Source organism: Tupaia chinensis, unplaced genomic scaffold (assembly GCF_000334495.1).
Source record: "Tupaia chinensis unplaced genomic scaffold, TupChi_1.0 Scaffold000354_1, whole genome shotgun sequence".
NCBI classification, from domain to species: domain Eukaryota; kingdom Metazoa; phylum Chordata; class Mammalia; order Scandentia; family Tupaiidae; genus Tupaia; species Tupaia belangeri.
This window is the reverse complement of record NW_006159849.1, coordinates 10,527,193-10,542,401: the sequence shown is the minus strand read 5'-3', so window position 1 is coordinate 10,542,401 and position 15,209 is coordinate 10,527,193. Positions and strand designations below refer to the sequence as shown.

General features: G+C 41.0%; 1 protein-coding gene across 2 annotated transcripts in view; it reads right to left on the bottom strand.

Annotated features, from left to right (window-relative positions):
• The window catches only part of GDA (guanine deaminase), a 121,891-nt gene extending 106,688 nt beyond the window's left edge, over window positions 1-15,203 (bottom strand). The window contains exon 1 of one of the 2 annotated variants that reach the window (XM_006152496.2): window positions 14,993-15,203. In XM_006152496.2, coding sequence (XP_006152558.1) covers window positions 14,993-15,115 — 123 coding nt within the window. In that variant the 5' untranslated portion in view covers window positions 15,116-15,203. The remainder of the gene's footprint in view (window positions 1-14,992) is intronic. The other variant, XM_006152497.2, reaches the window with a different exon arrangement.
• Between the last annotated feature and the right edge of the window lie 6 nt (window positions 15,204-15,209).

The window sequence follows — 15,209 nt, the reverse complement described above, 5'->3', positions numbered from 1 at the left end:
ATCCATGAACACAAGTCTGACTTTAGGCATAAACTTCAGTAAGTAGAATGAACATACTATAAAGTAGCACCTAGCTGGGACTATATAGCTTACTGCGGTCATCAGATATGCATTTTTTTTCCTGAAACTTTTTTTAAACTAATTAATGTACATTCATCCTCTCATCATCATCACAGCATTAAAAAAGTGGTTTCCCATCCAGAATATACTGCAAAGTGGATTAATCATGTATGTTGTCATCAATAATTTTCCATTTCTAGTTTCACATATATGTGTATATATATATATACTTACCCCTATGTTGGACTCTCTGCCCTTTCCCACCCTCTTCTCACACTATCTCTAGTGTCTACAGTTGTATTCCATTCCTTTCCCTCCCACTTTTTATTGATCACACAATTTCTTAAATAATCTTTACTTTTTTATATGTATTTTTTATGTTTTTATTTCATTTTCTTTTATACATGCAATCACATTATTTGGCTTATAAAATGGATATTTCAACAGTTGAACATTTCTCCCTAGTACAGTTGATAAAACTATAAAATATCTTCAACAGATAATACCACTTTTTTTTGTCCAATTAATGTTTTGCCTCCCTATTTTTCTTCTAAATGTCCTTCCTCAGACCCTCCTCTTTCATACATACTATATCTGGTATTTACATCTATATACTGTATTTCTATATCCTTTAATCAATCCATTTCAATCATAGAGTGCAGACACTAGGTATATATTAAGTGGGGACATACAATGCCTCTCCTTCATAGCCTGGCTTGCTTCACTCAACAGTAAATCTTCCATATTCGTCCACTTCCTGTCAAAAGTTTTGTTGTTTTTTTATGGCTGAATAGTATTCCATAGAGTATATGTGCCACAGTTTTTCTATCCATTTTTTCTATCCAAATGCCCATGAATATGGGCATGACTTAGCATTTGTGAATAGTGCCACAATAAATATTGATGTGCAAGCACTTTTCCAATTAAGTAGTATTCTGTCCTTTGGGTAGATATCAAGGAGTGGGATTGCTGGATCAAATGGTAGTTCTATTTGTAGATTTTTGAGGAATCTCCAAATTGTTCTCCACAGTGATTGGACCAATTTACATTTCCACCAGCAGTGTAAGAGAGTTCCCCTTTCACCACACCCCTGCCAGCACTTATCTTCTTTTTGTTTTTTTAATCTTAGTCATTCTGACTGAGGTTAGATGGTATCTCATTGTTGTTTTGATTTGCATTTGCCATACAATGAGGGATGTTGAGCAATGAAGAGAACTTATAGAATTTATGAGACAGCATACAAAGTGGAAATTTTGAGTGATTGAATTAAAGAGGAAAAAGAGAAAAATAAAATGATAGAAATCTTATTTAAGGAAATAATAGCAAGCAAGATTCCCAAATCTGGAAAAAGATATAAATATACAGGTAGAGGGAGTTCATAGGTATCCAATCAGATTGAGTCCAAATAAGTTGATCCCAAGATTAATAGTTGTAATTTAACTGTCAAAAATCAAAGACAAAGAAAGAATCCTGATAATGACAAGAAAACAGCAGCAAATTACAGTTAAGGATGTTCTAACACAGCAAGCAGCAGACTTCTCAGCAGAAATCTCACAGGTCAAGAGAGAGTAGCTTGATATAATCAGAGTGCTGAAAAGGAAAAATCCTTCCAATTAAGAATACTGTACCTAGCAGAGTTGTCCTTCAGAAATGAAGGACAATACAGACTTTTCCAGATATACAAAAGCAGAAAGAGTTTGTTACCAACCACCAGAGCTGTCTTAGAAGAGATGCTAAAGGGATTTCTTTAAGCTGAAAGAAAAGGATGCTAATGAGTAACCTGAAAACATCATAAAGCAGTCCTGAGGATCAATAAGGAACTACATGCAGTGTATTCAGCACCAGGACTAGCACGTAAGTGTTAATCGATGTTTGCCATCATGACTGTTGTTAAAATGATTGAATCATCACCAGTGTGTCTTGGATCTGTGAGGTTATATCCACCATCAGGGGCAAGAATTCAAATGCAATGTAAGAAGATGACTTACACAAAAAAATGTATTTCATTTTACTCATGTCGTAGTATGCAAATCTGCTTAGTAAAAGAGATGTGCTCCTAATATTTGAAATGATCAAACATTTTAAATCATGTTTAAAATGTACTGTGGATCTTTTATTGTGGGACTAGCAGGTGGTGTAATGGTTATATGGCTGGACTCCCACGTAGTTGACCGTGGTTCGAGTCCTAGACCTAGTAGCTTAAAATTCATGCTGGGTGCATGTGAGTGTGTGCCCAAGATCCCAAGAGGAGAATAGAGAAGAAGGGATTGCGTCATGGCCATCCTCTCTGGGGGTGAGGGGGTGATTTCTCACTTTCTGTCTCTATGTCTCTCTGGCCAGCAGATGGGCCCTGTAGAAAAAAATTTCTCTTTAAAAAAAAAAAGTTACTATCATAGTTGAACACCTAAGAGTGTATCTTGTAGTTGAGCAACTAACAGATTCTTCTTATGCTTTATTTATTGTCTTACATGCACCAGGAAAGAATGAAACATTGTTCTTATCTCTAGAGGGGAAGCCAAATATTAACACCAAACTGGCCACAGTGACCTGTATGAGCTATCCTAGAACAAGCTGAGTACAAGGTGTGAAATGCCACTGGGTTGCCCGTGGAGAAGGTTCTTTTCTGCCCAGACAGGGTAGTAATAGTGGACAGACGGTTGGGGTCAGCACCCAAGTACACCCTCAGGTGGTCAGAAGGAACAAGGTCAACAGTGATCACCATGGACTTAGAGGTAAGGGACTATCCTCATTTAGGAACTGAACACCTGAAAGATCCCTTTTTGGAACTGGAAGAAAGTTCCATGAGGCCATGGGCTTCGGCTTTATCTCTTTCCCAACTGTAGCTCTAGAACAAAGACAACACCTGGGATATAATAAATAATCAGTATCTGGGGAATGAATAAATCTTTGGATCATGAAAGTCTCCAGAATCCTTATAGGGTAAAAAGAAAAGAAAGAGAGCTCCCCAAATGACTGATATTGGACTTTCCAACAATTGTAGTGGATGAGACTCAAACTGGCTTTTAAATTTTGGAGATTGAAAAAAAAATGACATTACCAACACTCAGTGGGGTAGATCAATATATTTCTGGTACATTAATCACTGAAAGCACTTAAATAAAGGCCAGACAGGAATGCTGTACATATGAAAATATTGATAGTTTTACTTGAGGTATAAGAATAGATAATCTAGAGGGTTTTGACATTTTTAGGTCACTTACCCTTTCAAGATCTAATGAAAGCTGAGAACCCCCTCCACAGAAAAATTCACATTTACATAGACTGAGAAAAATAATTTTAAGTGCTCAGAGGGCTGAAATAGTAACCAAGGTCTTTAAACCAAATTCAGAGATAATAAATAGTATAGAGAAAACAGATCTGGATTCAAGTCCCAACTCTATTCCTTCTTAGCTGGGTCCCATTGGGCAAGTCATTTAATTTCTTTTGTTTTATGTCCCCTATAATTGTATCCACTGATAGGGTTAATTCTGATTAAAGATACCCTTTTATCTGTGATACTGAACATTTGGCAGCAAATACAGATTTACAAAATGTTAGGAAGTTAGAGAATGTTGCTTGTTACTGAGTTACAGGCCACAGAATCTAGTTCTTTAGAGTATTAAACACATAATATACAATGGATGCTCAATATTTGCAAAATGAATAACTGAAAGCAAAATCTACAGGTAGTAAAATGCAAAAAAGTAATCTCCAATTTCTATGTTTGACATAAAACAAAAACCTCTTAAAAGTAACATCATTTTCAAAGCAGAATAGATTTCATCATTGGAACAAACAACTTCTGAACATCTATATTTTGTGCAATCAAAAGTACTCTTGAGACAAGATTAAATTATGTGCAATATTGTACTTTCTAGAGTATACACATTTTAGAAAATCTCAGCAAATATGAAGATAATCAGCAACAGTTTGTGATTTCTAAGTACACTCATTCATTTAATAAATATTACCACACTTACGTAATTTGCAAGATCTTATGCTTCCTAGATTTAGATGTTTTCAATTTTTCTCTTTTGTCATGTAAGTGAATTTCACATTGGAATGAAAATATATACAAATTAGAGGACCAGCAGTTGGTATAATGGCTATGTCACTGGACTCCCATGTAGTCGACTGTGGTTCAAGTCCCGGACCCAGTGGCTTAAACTCATGCCAGCTGCATGTGCATGTGTGCCCAAGATCCCAAGAGGAGAATGGAGGAGAAGGGATTGCGGCATGGCCATCCCCCTGGGGGGTGATTTCTCGCTTTCTGTATCTGTCTCTCTCTGTCTTTCTGGTGAGCACATGTGCCCTATAGCAAAAATCTCTCTCTCAAAAAAAAGAAGAAAATATATATACAAATTATGTACCTAGTGAGTAAACATATATAAATACTATAAAAGCAGAACAGATCTTCAAAGAAACATCAGGAGGAAAAGGCCACTTAAAAATAGAGAAGTATTAAAGAGATGTTACTGAAGGGAACCTTAATTAATAATGATTTGAGCATAAATAAAATGAAACACAAACCAAGAGGGCTCAGAATGAACATACCTCCTAACAAGAGTAGTTTTTTTCCTAACACAATTGATTTGAACCTATTTAATACCTCAGTTAGACTCCTCAATATCTAAAATTAAGCTCCTCAATATTTGAACCTACTTAGTCTCTCAGTTAGGCTCCTCAATATCTTATCTTAAATGGCTATCAGGTAGGCATCACTCTGAACTTGACTTTGCCACTTACTTGGTTTAAAAAAAATATATGAAATCTATGTATAGTTTTTTATAAATACATGTGTGTCTGCCTTTTGCAGGTAGCACAGAATAGTTGCAGTCCAGGCTTTGCTAAGGAAAACTGCCTGAGCTCCTGCCCATTGTGTTTGTCAAAATCTCTATGGAAAGGATCACTCCTGGGCCAGCCTATAGCAAAGGGGTTAAGGGAGTTGGATCCCACAGAGCTGACCACAGTTCAACTACTGGCCCCAGTGTCTTGAAAAAACACTCTAGGTACATATGCAGGCATGTCCTAAATCCCGAAAGGGTGGAGAAATGGAGAAAGGATTCCAGTGTGACCATGCCTATTGAGGGGTACTTTCTCCCTAGTCCTCTCTCTCTCTGTCCCTCCCTAGTAAGTGCACATGCCCTCTGGCAATTCAAAAAAAAAAGAAGGGGCCACTCTCAGGAGGAGCTCCTGGAGGACATCTGGTTCTATCACCCCTCCGCCATCCTAAAGTCCATCTGAAGATCATTTTAGATGAGCCAAGACCTGGCTACCCAGACAAACTTGTTATTCCCCTTCCACAGCCTCAGACCTACAGAAGAGTTTTATGCACCCCTTCTTTTGTCAAGTCAACCGCTTAAGTTAAAAGTGCTCAGGAGAAAAAATACTATGAAACTCTACCTTGTGTAAGAAAGTTAAGCACCCTTATAAGATGTACTGTTCATGAAGAAGAAATTCCAGTCTGAACTTGGCACCAAGAATATAAGAGGACTTCAGGGGCCAATGAATGACATGGTGATTAGGGCACTGAACTCCCATATGGACAACTGTGGTTTGAGTCCCAGACCTGGTGGCTTGCTTTCTCACTCCTCCTCCTCACACCCCTGGTGAGTGCGCATGTTCTATAGTGAATTTAAGAGTAATAATAACAATAAATAAAATTAAATAAATAATTATTGTTTTAAATATGAGAGGATTTCAAAAAGTCCAAAGAAAAATCAGAAATAGGAGTCTATCTTGGTGCAAAAAGAAAACTTGAAATCCATACATAGTTGTTTTCATAATATGCACTTTCCATGAATGTTCTGTAGACCCCCCTCATAGATGTGCTCTTTTTAAACAGCCTCTTTCAGTACAGATATTGCCAACTAGCTAACAGGCATTTCTCTTTACCAGCTGGCAGCTAGAAAAGTTGGAGATCAATAAGAGTGTGGATATTTCAAAATGTACTTAAAATCTAGTTCTAAGCTTTGTTTTGTGTTAACTGACTCTTCTCCCTTCTAACATATAAAAAGTATCACTGTCTGTCTTAACTCTCTTCTACAGAAAGGCAGTATATAAATACAGGCTGATAGGATTTCTCTTCTTACAAATAAGAGGCTTCCTCCTGGTCTTTATCCCTAATTATTTTATTTTTAAATTTCTCATTAAAATCAGGTGAATGTCAGTTGGGCTAATGATATGCTGTAGGCCTGCAAGAGACATTGTCTATCATCTCTGCCTTGGTCAGAACCTCCTGGACATTCAGCCATGTGCCGTGTGCATCAACACCCATGCTGCCTCACAGCCCCACTGCCCAATTGGTCAGGACTGCCAAGAAATTCCAGCGTTAGTAAACACTACACAACTGGAAGGGGGCAAACTCCAATTGTGCCCAGCAGTATTGCTTCTAAGTATCTAAAAATAAATCAAATTATGTTTTGTAAAAATCTCTCTGGGACTAGAATGTCTTTTGCTTTTTTCAACACATCACATGTGAATGGACTGTGTTGTGAATCACCTTCAACACCCTTTACTATGCACCTACTTTGTGTTTCAACAATATGAGAATGTTGTAGGGGCCCTGAGAACAAGAGTTTCTACTCTTTGCATGGTAGCGGGCACTCAGTACTGCTGGAAGGAGAATGGACTTTGGCTATCAGACAGCATGGCTCTGGGCTTGGCTTTGCCATTTACTCCCTGTGACCAAGCCAAGTCAAATAACTCTCGTGCCTCCATTTCCTCGTTTGTAGAGCAGCAGTGATAATGACAATGCTGCTACCTCATCTAAAGATTATTGATGTGCAAAGGATCTAGCTGAGTCTGCCACACGGTACAACTTATCCGATGCAACCTCCTCTCCATTCACCTTCCTTTTGCCAAAGAAATTCAAATCGACTCAGTGAGAGGATCTAAGTATAATCAAAAGCAAAATGAAATGATTAGTATACTAAAAAAAAAATAATTGCTAGTATCTATTGAGCAAGTTCTATGTGCCAAGTATTTTACACACAGCTCATTTGGCTTACAACTCTATGGGGGAGGGGGGCTGCAAAAAGTTCATGAAAAATGATTAAAAAACTACGCATAGAGCAGGTGTGGTCAAATAATGTTGGACCTTCAAGGAAATAGTGCCATTTTTGTTCACATTTTTATAAATGAGGATTCCAAGGCTCAGATATGCTAGAAAATTTCTCCATAGGGCATAGCTGGGATTTGAATTCACAGAGTCTGAATCCAGAAGCCATGCTCTTCACTACCAAGAAAAACAATGAGCTGAAATACATGCAAAAATTTATGGTAGGACAGAGGAAGGGTGATCTATTCTCAGGGATGATGACCAAGGAAGATTTTCAGGGAAAGAAGACTTCCACGTTGGTCTTTAAAGGAAGAGCATTTCATTTTGATTAGAGAGAGAATGGGAAGGGGGATATAAGAAGGAGGGCTTCTCCACAAGCCCCACATGGCCAACCTCAGTTAGAATCCTAGCCCCAGTGGCTTAAAAAACACACTGGGCACATGGGTGTGTGCCTCAAATACTGATGAAATGAAGAAATAGAGGAACAAGAATTGCAGTGTGACCACATCCCATTGGAGTTTCTCTCTCTTTCTATTTCTCTCTCTCTCCCTCTTCTTCTCCCTCTCCCTCTCTCTGGTGAGTACACATATCCTCTGGTAGAAAATAAAAATCTAGGTTGAGAGATTGGTGCCCCAAAATGGAGGCATAGAAGGGCATTATGTCCTGGGAAACAGTAAGATCTCTGCATGGCTAGACATCCTTTGACTCATGGGCACATCGTGGTGTAAGCCACTTAATGGTAATCGTATTCCCATTTGCCAGTCAGAGAAATGAAGTGGAAGGAAAAATTAAAAAACAGGTGTGGTCAAATAATGTTGGACCTTCAAGGAAATAGTGAGACAAAGACTGTGGCGGAAGAGGAGGTATATCATCCACGTCAGTGACACGGAGGAAATACTAGAATGAGGAGAGCAAACAGGAGGCTTCCATAACACTTTAAACAAACAGCAGTGATGGGCTATGTGTGGACAACGGCTGTAGAAATGTGCACGCACACAGACATCCCAGGGAAAATTGGCAGGACCTGACTACTGATATGGGCACCTCCTGAAGAAATGGATATATTTGGGCAATAAGGAGATGATAGAAAAGAACAAAGAGAAGGTAGTTTGCAATGCTTTGAAAAATAATATATTCTTTGAGACACAATGTAAAAATAAGGGTACAATGGGGCTGCAATGAACAGACTAACTAATAAAGGTTTAGGTAACAAAGGTATTTTGCTATCTCACAAAAAAATTTCTGAGAACCTGGGCCAGCAGGTGGTCCAGTGGTTAAGGTGCTGGACTCTCACATGTCTGACCATGGTTCAAGTACCACACCTGGTGACTTGCTTTCTCACTATATCTCTCTCTCATCTCTCATCTCCCTCTGGTGAGTGTACATGCAGTATTACACATTTAAAAGAATGAAAACAAATTAAATAAATAAGTAATTTTCAAAAAAGATTCAGAGGACCTGATGGTGGTAAAACACAATGCTCTCCATGGCTGATCCACACGGGAAGGTTCTGGGTTCATGTTCAGGGAATTCCCTGAATATATTGTACCAGGCAAGCAAGTGCCCATGATCCAGGGCTGACAGAGGCTAGGGGTGGATTGCAGTATTCTGACCCTGTTGGGCGTTCTGTCTTTCTGTCTCTCTGTCTCTTTCTGGGTGTCTCTGTCACTTGTGTAAGAAAGAAATAAACTTTTAAAGATGTCTGAAGGTAGGCAGTGCTAAGGGAAGTAAAACTGCTCAATGAAATCAAAGGCCAGGTTGGTGTCTCTAAAAATCATCTTCAACTCTTCCTCATAGTCTCAGATGTTCATGGCAGCAGCTCTAGATAGCCTCCTTTTTTTTTTTTTTCTTATTTTTTAGCAAGATTTTTGCTCTAAGGCATATACACTTGCCGGAGGGAGATAGAGAGGAAGAAATCACCCCCCAGGGGCAATGGCCCTACCGCACCCCTTCTACTTCATTCTCCTCTTGGGATCTTGGGCATGCACGCACACATGCCTGACATGCGTTTCAAGTCACCACTTCTGGGACTTGATCTGTGTTCGACTACGTGGGAGTTCAGCAACGTAACCATTTCGCCATCTGCTAGTTCCAATATCCTGTCTTTAAATAAGAGCATCAAAAAGGGAGATAAAGGGGCTTTTCTTCCCACATACCAAAGCTACCAAGCAGACTTCCCATGTGCCAGAATGTGGTCGCAGCCATCTTTAGCTACCAAGAAGCTGGGCAAATAAGTATCCGGTCAATGGGAATAAAATAACCAGGACTGGCTTATCCTATCATGTATCCACAAGCTAAGTTACAGACAGACAAAATCCAGACTGTGTTAAAAGGAAGAAGGGGTGATGCCTATAAAGTGGGTGACTGGAAATGTCTGCCATGAGCCTTGTGGAAAATGCAACCATCTCCCAGAAAAATGGGGATTTACAAGACAACCCTGTGATGCTTGGGCAGGATAGCATCTTTCTGATGAAAGCAAACTTCACCTCTTCAGCAGCCTCAGATGGAATGGCTTAGTCCAATTTCCATTTTTAGGACCAGAAGGATACCCTGAGTTCCCAAGTTTGACAGGAAGGTGGATCTTCACCCTCTCAACCAGGAAGAAAGAAAAACACAGAATCTTTGGTTTTGTGAGTCAGACTGAGAACCTGTAGCAAGGCAAGATGGTGAAACAGTAGGTGAAATATAACTTTTCTTTCCTTTAGACATCTTGAGAACTGATTTTTTAAAATGGCTATTCTTGGGACCAGCAATTAGCATAATGGCTATGTCACTGAACTCCCATGTAGTCGACCACGGTTCGAGTCCTGGACCCAGTGGCTTAAACTCATGCCAGGCGCATGTGCGTGCATGCCCAAGATCCCGAGAGGAGAATGGAGAAGGGATTGTGGCGTGGCCATCCCCCCTGGGGGGTGATTTCTGTCTCTCTGTCTCTCTCTGTCTTTCTGGCAAGTGCACGTGCCCTATAGCAAAAACCTCTCCTTAAAAAAAAAAAAAGGCTATTATTTTCTCTAGGGCTATTTGATACTTTTTTGCACATTTAAGTCCTATCAGACTTTTTTTTTCATTAAGAGATTTTTTTTTTCTGATAGGGTGTGTGCACTCACTGGAGAGACAGAGAAATAGAGAGACAGAAAGCAAGAAATCCCCCCCTCCGGGGGGGATGGTCATACTGCGGTCCCTTCCCCTCGATTCTCTTCTTGGGATTTTGGGAAGCACACACATGTGCCTCATGTGAGTTTTAAGCTGCCGGGCCTGGGACTCAAACCACGGTTGACTATGTGGGAGTCCAGAGATGTAACCATTATTCTATCTGCTGGTCCCCCTATTTTTTCAATTTCAGCTCCATTACTACTTCCTTCAGGAAGCTTTTCCTATCACTGGCCAACTTGTGTCCTGCTGTACTATTAAAATACATTTATACACACCCATCAGTCATTCACGATGTTCTTGCCTAAAGCTTCTATATACAAGCTTTCATCAAATGTAGTTGACTTGATCTAAATAGCCATCAGCTCTGTCCACTGCTCCAGCTTGATTGCTGACAATAACTGCTGGTGTTTATTCGACATGTACTACAAGCCAGGCACTATTTTACATATATTTCACTCTTACTAAGTCATTGAATCCTTTCAACTTCCCTAGGAGGTAGACTGTAGTAATTATTTTATACACTGGAAAGTTTAAAAATAGAAATATTGGTAAATTGATTAAATATACATAGGCAGTAAGTGCTAAAAGTACTCTTAGGAGTCCATGTCTTCATTGATAGACTGCCTACACCGCCTGTCTTGTCTATACCATATATCTCATTTCCTCTAAGCTACTACAACAAGCTCCTATCTGACTCCTTGCCTGCATTCAAGTCCCTTCAAATGCATTCTTTACCCTGAAGTTAGAATGACCTTTAAAAACTATAACCATGATCATGGCACAATCAGCTGTCTGTGCTCTTGCCCTACCTACCTGTCCTGCCTTACCTTGTGTTATTCTTCTCAACCTGCAGGATTTGAACCACCTTGACACTTTTATTTCTTCTGATCCCAGGACCTTTGCACAGGCCATTCCCTCTACCTACCAGGCTCTACTCTACTCCCAGTCTTGCCTGCCTTAACTATTTAACTTCTATTCATCCTTCAGATCACAACTTAAGTGTCCCCTCACACTGGGGAAAGCCTCCCCTCCACCACCAGACTAGCTCAAGTTCTGATGGGTCATAGCAGATTCTGGAAATTTATCACTAGATTATCAGCCTCACAAGGGCAGGGCAGAGTTTGTGCACTTCGTTCTTTAACTTATCTCTAGCAACAAGTCTGGTATTAAAAGTCCACTTTTATCATAGCTACAAATGTCAGCTCCCTTGCTAAAGTGCAAGTTATTTGAGGTCAGGAGCCATGTCTTAGGGAAGCAGACTGTAAAGAAAACCTGACCTTGGACCCATAGTAATTTGAAATCTAGCTACATCACCACCATTTTTGATGCCATGACTTTTCAAGTTCAGACTCCTTATTGGTAAGAGGAAATAACATTATGAAGATTAAAAGGAATACTGAAAATAGCATGTTGGTAAGCCCAGCAGCAACTACCCCTTAGCTCTTTCTTCCCAGGTGCATCTTTGTGCCTCAGTAGATTAATGGCATGGACATTGAGGCTGCGTAATTGAGGTCCAGTGATCACCCCCTTCACTTCACATAGTTTGTCCCAAGTCATGGCTTCCTTCTCCACCACTTGGCCTGCATGGGTGCCCCCATGTGGAAACATGCAACAATGCTGTGGTGAGCAAGAGGTTAAAGGCTTGAAAGGGTTGACGGAAAGAATGAAGAGACAGGTATTAAGAATCCACTCAATGCCAGTCATTTTCATGCATGTAATAGTTAGCAAAAGGAAATGTGATTCTGCATTTGAGGAAATTGAAGTTCAGAGGGTTTAGGTCTCTTTGAGAATCTCAGAGCAGTTAGACAATGAAGACTCCCACTTGGGACCAGCAGGTGGCGTGGTGGTTAAGGCACTGGACATTCCCACATGACCAACTGTGGTTCGAATACCGGACCTGGTGGCTTGCTTTCTCACTTTCTCTCTCTCTCTCTCTCTCTCTCTGTGTGTGTGTGTGTGTGCATATCTCTCTCTGGTCAAATTAAAATAAATGAATGAATAAATAAAATTAAACAATTATTTTTTAAAAACTTAGAATATAAAAGCAAAGGGTTTACATGTGCAAACAAAGCTGTATAAAAATATAAATTTAAAAAAAAAAGACTCCCACTTGAACACAGGTGTCTGATTCTCCATAGGACTTACTCCTGCCACCCCAGGGCACTACCTCCAAAATGATTCCCTATCTTGCTCTCGCTTCTGGAGAAGTGTGCATTATTAAAAGTTCCAAGGTATCTTTGTGACTCTTTAAAGTCAACCTGACCCTGTTATGTGTGGGAAGAGCCAGGTAACTCAGTAATATCTGAGCACACCGTGTTTCAAGATTAAATGTTTAAACAAATTACACGTTAGAGTCTTTATTTTTTTTAAAGCTGCATGCCACTTCAGTAGAAAAACTAACTCTTAATTTTGTTCAATAATACAATGTTGGCTAGATAATATTTTTAAATTAACCTGATTCGGAATAAGTTTTCATTTAGTGAATTAAAAGTAGTTAGTCTTTCTCATTTTCTAGGCCTAAATGAACCTGTATAAAACAAGGAATGAGATTTAGAATGAAGAAGAAGGACAGAAAAATTGTGTCCCCTCCCTCTGAGATGCCGCCCCAGACCTGGGCTTGAAACCGAGAAATGAGCTCTGATACCTCACAGAACCGGTTTTATCACAGAAGCTATTCATATATGCCACCGTTACTCAAGATGCAATCCACCCACTTCTACCTCTGAATTTCCAGGGCTGCTTGTGGGAAGGCCATTTCCTGAGACTCAGTCCAGGCCACTAGGTTTAGCTCCCCTGAGCAGGGTGTCCAGGAATCAGCACTTCAACAAGCACTCCTCATGGTTAAGATCTCAGTAAAAACAGAACGATCGTGGTGATTCGGCATATGCATTTACGGCAAGGGGATATTGTTTTCATTTACGAACTTCAAAATATTTTAAATAGATAAAATACTTATCCCAGCAACCCTCAAAGTGAGCCATTACCTGTTTTCAAGTGGTAGAAATCAAATGTGGACTACCTATTTGACATGCCTCGCTTTGAACACAGGCAGGAATCAACTCCTTGCACCAACCAGGAGAGCAACAGTTACAACAGAGTCCTCCACATGAAATCTAAGCCCCTTGATTAACAAACCTTTTTATCCAGTCCCTCAGTAATTTTATCTCGTGGGGGAATGGCGTGTTTTCTAAATTTACAACCTCAGAACGCTCCTTAGTTAGGAATAGACTGCCTGACTCAACTACTAATTGCATGTTCAGAATGCCCCTTTCTTTTTCTTCTGCACAACCCCCAGGAAAGGTGATTCTTTTGATAAGTTATTTCCTTTTCTTAGTCCTCTCCATTGGTGAAAAACAGTCCCCAAACTCACTCTCTTGCCTACAACCTTACCAATTGAAATTCTAGGTATGGGAAATTAATTTCATAAAACCCCAAACCTAAGAGTTGAACAGCACCTGTAATGAAACGAATCTCCCATCTTTCACCAGTTTCCCCACCTCTGTGTCCTGTCTTCCTGGTACTTGCCCCAGACCTCAGTGCTCCCTGACACTTGAAGGCCAACTCTCCACGCCAGGATTCCTCAGTCCCAAGTTTCATTGGAATCTCCCCATTGGGGAGAGCTCTGAGAGTTTTATCACCTTGGAAACACAACAGCAGGCTCTCTGAAGATGCATAGGGAGAATATGTTTTAAGCAACATAAGAAAACCGGGTTTAGTTACCCCCAAGTGTAAGAATCACGACTCCAAACTGTCACTGACTCAGGAGCATCTTTAACCAAGAATCCTATCCTTAGCCTGAGAAACTGCAAATATGGTGTACCTTTTGCTAACCAAACTGGTAATAGGGAAACAGCTCAGAAACACGCCACCCTCATGATTATGGTACTTATTTTTTTCTTCTGGAACTGGAATGGTTTCACTTACCAAACTGCCCTGGCCACTGCTGATACAGTCACTGTCTGTGTGCATGGAACAGTAACTGTCAGACACCAAGGGAGTGGTGTCATGTGTAGAAATCCTGATTTGGGGAAAACAGAGGTGTAGAAGATATAGAAGACATTTTGAACCTGACTGGAACTGCTTCCATCGATGCAAATGGTTACAATGTGTGCATGTGAGAGAGAGAGATGAATCATTTCTCTCGAACTATCTTTTTTAGTACTGCAAGTTGTCTAGCTGGAATCATTAGCACACTGTCTCTGTTGAATGATGGAGTGAATGAAATCAGCTCTTTGCTTATTTTTTGGATTGAACACGCTAAACAACACGGATCAAATGGCTCCTCTCCCCTTACATTTCTTCCACAATAAATTCCACCGAATTTATGAAACGCCTACCCGGTACTAAGCACTGTGCTGGGCACCAGCGATGCAGAGATGAAGTCAGGTTCAGGTTTAGTAGCCATCTCTTTAAGATTTGGGGCAGGGGACATATACCCTTGCTCCCCCTATCCACCGCAGCCCAGGCGGCTGTAAAACCTGCGGTGGTGTGAGTTCTCCACCGTCCTTGGCTTCCGGGAACTCGGGACACCCGAGCCTGCCCACCAGCAGAGTTCCAGGGTTCTCTGCCTTTCCCAAGAGGCGAACCCTCAAGTTCAACTCCGGAGCCGCGGCGCCAGCTCCTAGCGGAGTGACCCCGGGGTGCTGCAGCGCCCGGGGCCGGGTTCCTTCCACCTGTCCGCCCGCCCGTCGGGTTGCGCCAGACCCCGCGCCCGCTTACTTTGCCGCTGTCGCTCACGCCAAGGAGGTGATCCCGCAGCACCTCCATGGGACAGGTCCAGGTGGAGTGGACGAACGTCCCTCGGAAGATGTGCGCCAGGGGCGGCATCCGGGCGGCACACATGCCAGCAGCAGAGTGCAGCACGGGGTCCACGGGCCGAGGAGGGCGCACCAGGCGGAGGCGCGACTAGGGCTCCCTGCGGCTGCGGGCAGCTGCG